Source organism: Eimeria acervulina, genomic scaffold (assembly GCF_000499425.1).
Source record: "Eimeria acervulina Houghton genomic scaffold, Eah_scaff1698, whole genome shotgun sequence".
NCBI lineage: Eukaryota > Apicomplexa > Conoidasida > Eucoccidiorida > Eimeriidae > Eimeria > Eimeria acervulina.
The window spans coordinates 1-5269 of NW_013549002.1; the positions used below are offsets into that span (position 1 = coordinate 1).

The 5269-nt window shown below is 50.5% G+C and overlaps 2 protein-coding genes across 2 annotated transcripts; one reads left to right on the forward strand and one right to left on the reverse strand.

Annotated features, from left to right (window-relative positions):
- Nucleotides 1-338: 338 nt before the first annotated feature.
- Nucleotides 339-2002, reverse strand: EAH_00062330 (hypothetical protein, conserved; the record flags this gene model as incomplete). The annotated part of the gene is made up of 5 exons (XM_013393255.1): nucleotides 339-444; nucleotides 691-867; nucleotides 1008-1075; nucleotides 1416-1610; nucleotides 1919-2002. The coding sequence occupies 5 exons, from the start codon at nucleotides 2000-2002 to the stop codon at nucleotides 339-341; spliced, it is 630 nt and encodes a 209-aa protein (XP_013248709.1).
- A 901-nt stretch (nucleotides 2003-2903) lies between these two features.
- EAH_00062340 (hypothetical protein) lies at nucleotides 2904-4826 on the forward strand (the record flags this gene model as incomplete). Its single annotated transcript, XM_013393256.1, has 4 exons — nucleotides 2904-3084; nucleotides 3483-3818; nucleotides 3958-4352; nucleotides 4680-4826. 4 exons carry the CDS (start codon nucleotides 2904-2906, stop codon nucleotides 4824-4826), a joined length of 1059 nt encoding a protein of 352 aa, XP_013248710.1.
- Nucleotides 4827-5269: the final 443 nt, after the last annotated feature.

The window sequence follows — 5269 nt, forward strand, 5'->3', positions numbered from 1 at the left end:
CTGTGTGCGTGCATGCATGCATGGACTTGCAACACGCAGCGGGCGGCACAGCACACCAGAGAAGGAAAGATACGCATTTATATACAGTTGCACATATAGTGTATATATGTATAAATGCATATAAACAATCTGTCTACAGGAACCAGCCGCAATCCTTAAGGTGATGCCGCTGCCGTTGCGTGCTTTAAGACGGAGTCGAACGTCTTTGTATGATCTCGCATTGCATTCTCACTTCCCCAACGGCATCCTAATTAGGGTATATACGTGGCAGTTGCAGCTGCTTATTCAAATGAACGATTTAGAACATTTACTCGCATGCAACATTCATCGCCCGCTTCTCAGGCACTGGCGGGATTGTCGATATCCTCTTCCTCTCTTCTTCCTATGACGCTCGCCAGCACCGCAGCAGCAAACCCTCTTCTACTGCAAATTCCCACTGGTAGCCTGTACATGCGTACACCACAGCGTAGACAGAGTATGCAATAACAAAGAAATAGCCTGAACGGCCATTCAGAATAAGAAGTGATAAAGGGGAGACCATCGTGTTACAGAGGCATTCCCTCCTTTAAGGACGTTTCAATGTCTGCTCTGACTGGCTATCTACTTAACGGTCATTCGCAGCATTTCCTAAGGCTCGGGGCTTCGCCGCGTGTGCATGCAGTATGCATGCAACAGGTTGTTAGGGGGCACCTCACATTCAACATTTTTGCGGCTGCGTTGATGTCCGCTTGATCGACGCCATTCATGAATGCTTTCTGCAGTCCTCCGCCTGCGCCTTTAAATGCTCCTTTTTCTTTCAAGGCGAAATACCGAGGCAGCGATTCATGCAACAGTGTCCCTGTCAATACACCCCATTCGATCAAGTACCTGTACAGACGCATGCGCCCCAGCAACACGAGCAATATAAACACTCCACCACGTTTGTGCATACCGTCAGGGCTCATCCTGCATGCAAAGAGGGACACTGAAGGCCTCCGCTAACATCTATACAATACAGTGGTATTCACCGTAGGGCTACAAGGCTATTTTTGTTCTCCTCATACAGACTCTCGTAGAACCCCCTCGTCCCGTCTCCCTGAAGACAGCAAATCAAGCAAACCAAACGAACACTGCCCACCTTCCAAAATCATAAACCATTAACCCTACCTTTGGGTTTACAGGCCATTCAAATCGGGTTGATTTTCTCGCCGAACTTCCCGCCCTAAAGGGCTGTTCTGATATGCTGCATGCAGTGGTGTTTAACGTTTGTGGAGGGACACCAACAATAAAGGCTTTGGCACGATGTGCAGTTAAGTTTGGCCACTGAACACAATGATGCGCTTAGAGTGGCATCTGTCTGATTTTGCTCTTGCTTGTGTGCTGCCTCTGTAGGCACGTGGTGTCCTCCTCCCCATCTCCGCTTTGTTTCTTCTTACGTTTGGGGGAGTAATGAATTTCTGTCCCTGTTTGAAGTACTTTCGCGCGTCGTTAGGCAGCAGATTCTCCTCCTCCTCCGCTGTTCCCTCGCCCTGCGCTTTCTTGCGAGGCGCTCGAGGGGCCGCCTTTGCCTTTGGCGATGCCTTGGGTTTCGTTGGCTCCTTTTTCTTGGCAGCTTGCGGGGCCTTCTCCTTCTGCAGGGAGCATCCACGCAAAACAGCAGTCCATAGGGGACAGAAAGAATCATGAACTTGCCTTCTAGAGCACCGAGATTCATGCGTTCACATGCATGAAGAACTCGACGCTCAAATTACGACGAAACAGCTTCTGATTTGCTTCCATCATACAACGAAAAACAAGGGAAAATGAATTCGGAAAATGGAGCAGAAGAACTTTCATGGACAGCGCCACAGTGAGGCAGTTGACTACTTCGCTGCCACACTTCAGATTGTATGAAAACATACTCCAATGGAGAAAGACAGGCTATTGTACTGGTTCTCACCACTACAGGCTTCTTCTTCGGCGCTGCTTTCTTCTTCGCCACTCTCTGCTTCAAAGGAACGTCATCGTCGCTCGAGTCGGACATTGTGGTGTACGTACAGCTGGACGATCGGGGGAACAGCGAGAAACCTCGACTTGGCAGTACGGAAAGTGCGTATTTAGTCTAATGCTGGCAAAAATAGGGCAAGTGAATCCGTACGAGCAGGGTTAACGCGTAAAAACTCCAACAGAGCCTTGAAGATCGCGCAGCGAAAGTGCATAAACCGGCCGACTTGTTGCATGAATCAACAAGGAAATCTTCTGTCCGTCTGCAACTACTTCGGCGTTCTTGAGTTAAATTTCACTGCTCAAACTAATGAGGAGCAGAAACAAGTGTCTTTGGGCTCGCTCTCTCCCACCAGCGCCTCCGACAAGAGCTCCGGAAATTAGCAGCCGCTGTTCATGACTTGCATGCGAGCAGCTGCAAACAAGAATGATGAGGAATAGTAAAACCTCCAACTTGCGTGGCGAAAGCTCCACACACGACCGATCTTTGCTCAACATTTGCTGAGATCTCACGAGAAAGTGCCGCCGAGCGCATGCAGTCAATCTCGTGGCGGCTTGCGAACTATGGCTGGGGACCCTTAATGTAAAAACAAGCAAATACAATTAGCTACATTTAATTTTAAAAATGTCCATAAAGTGATGCAGTATTCTCTGGCTGAAGTAACGATGATTCCCCCTAACTTGCTCTAAGTTGTCGAAGGGCTCCGTTGTCTGCTACAGTCTTCTTCGATGATATCTCGCCTTCTAATTTCTTACATGGCTTGTTCTCTCCTTTCAAGACACTTATGTCCCTTGCGTTTTTCTTTCAGTGTTTCCCTTTCCCTTCCCAGCCCGCCGGTCTCAGCAAGTGGGCGGGGAAACTGATAGAAACCCCCTAAATAAAGAAAAGCAAAACACTTCTGCTGCAGCTGTGCTGCTGCACGGAAATAAAGTCAGTTCAGATGAACTGCAGGCGATGCCACCCAGAGCCGCTCGCCTTCTCTCAGAACTCTCATTACAACGGGGGGCCGCAAGGCACCGCACTGCACGCGGGGGAGCAGCGCGGCATAAAGCCAGAAAGAGCAGCAGCAGCAGCTGCTGCGCCAGCACCAGCAGTACCAGCACCAGCACTTCTTGTTTCTGGTGCAGTTACAATAACAGATCAGGCTGCTGCATGAATGGCATCAGTAGTAGAAAACGTATCAGTAGTGACAGCAACCGCAGTCCTTGCAGCAGCAACAGCACCAGGAGCAGCAGCAGCAGCAGGAGCGGCGGCAGCAGCAGGAAAGGCAGCAGCAGCATTCTGACTTCCGGTTCTGCCTTGCTTATAAGGCGAACTATAAGCGGCTCCTGCAACGGGGATGTTTGTTATTCTTTTGCATTTTCTCCCTCGTGTTTAACGCCCTCATTTGCTGTTTCTGGCTGTTTAGGGCTTAGATGTCTGCACTCAGCTCCCTATAGAGGTTGCTGCATCACTTTTCCTTTGTCTCCACATGCGCAGCTCCGGCGTGTGCATGCAGCTGCTGCTGCGGTTGGGTCAGAACAGCAGCTGCAGCGAGGGGAAAATGAAGGGAAGGCGCAACAGGACGAGGCAGCTGCAGCCGCAGCGACAGCAGTACAAGAGACAGCAACAGCAGCGACAACATCCCCGGAGCCCATAGCGGAAGAGACACCAGCACGCGCATCTTTCCTTGCTGCTGCTTGCAGCAGCAACGCATGCATTATCTTGAAGCCCCCGGACGCAACACCTGGAGGCGTTGCAAGGAGGCGCTTGATTCATGTTGGCCATCCGTGGGTCTTTGATTACGAGATCGAAAATATCAAACAATTCAACAAAACGCAAACGGGGGAACTCTTGCCCGTATATGATAGCGACGGTGAGGCAAAAGATATTCAATATGCTGCCCAAACCCGGCTGCTGCTGCTTCTGCTGTTACTGCTCTGTGCCTGTCGTTGCTGCGGCACATGCTGCTGCTGCTGGTCCGGGTGGGGGTGGTGAGGGTTTTATAACCACAGAGGGAATTGAGGTGTACAGGCAGATCGGATCGCCGCTGTCTTTGTTCTGGCCTGCAGGAACTTACCTTGGCTCGGGTTTGTTCAGCAGACAGGCGTCAGTGGCTATTCGAATGGTTACACGCAGCAGCAAAGCCAGCAGCAGCAGCAGCAGCAACAGGTGTGATAGAGCCAGTGATGCTCCCAATGAAGGACCCCTTAGCAAACTTCTTTGCGATCGATTTCGTGCAGCAGTCTACTGTCGCCGCCTGCGCAGTGCTGGGAAGCCTCCACCTGCTGACAGCACCAGCACTGACAGCCGCAGCAGCAGCAGCAGTACGGAGTTGCCGGATGTGTGGCGTGCGGTGGATGGGGAGGCTGACGGACTCCCAGGAGTTGAAGTCGATGTCTATGGATCGGTTGGCTACCTCTCTTTCTTGCTGCTGCTGTTTGCTGCTGCTGCTGTTTGCTGCTGCTACTGTTTGCTGCTGCTGCTGTTTGGTGCTATTGCTGCATGACCAGCGGTGGTGGTGGTGGTGCTGTTGCTGCACTCTTGGTTGTGCTGCTGCTGGTGTTGCTTCTGGTGTGTGCGCTGTCTGTGTCGTGGAAGTCTGATTCTTTTTTTGATTGTTATTTTCTGTTTTTGTTTTTTTGTTTTACTTTGCTACCTCTCTGGTCTCCTCTTGATTTGCTTTTTTGCTTTCGTCTTCATGCTTTTTTTTGGGTTTTGTTTCTCTCTGTCTCAGGCGGCAGTGCTCCGCCTGTCATCTCAGTCGGTGATGCAGCACAAAGATTTGTTTATTGATTTAACAAAGGAGACAGTTGATCCGAGTACTCTTTCTGTACAGACACTCAACTCGAAGAAGGAGAAGCTAGCGCAAGTCCGTTGTTAGCTCGCTGCGGCCACCCGTATCTGTCTGTTGTCTTCTCGTTTCCCCTTTTCATTTGTGTTTCATTCGAAATGCGTCTGTCTCTCCGTCTTTGCGGCCTTTAGTTTGCCTCTCTCTAGCTGTAAGAGCAGCAGCACCATGCGCCGCCGCAACGACAACAGCATCAGCAGCATCTGCAGCAGTAGCATGCACCCACCGCAGCAAGGAGACTGTTTCTTTCCTTTCGTCGTGGTCTCATTGTTTTTACGCGCATGTTTGTGTGTGTGTGTGTGGCCCTCTCTTCTTCTCGTCTTTATCTCTTTCTTTCTGTCCTTTGTCAGTCTCAGTTTGTGTTGTATGGGGCATATGCCTGCCTCTCCTCGTGTTGTGCATTATAAGGCATTTGGAGTGTCTCTGTGCAAATATACACATGCTTGTGCATTTGTTGGTTCATGGCGGAGCTGGGC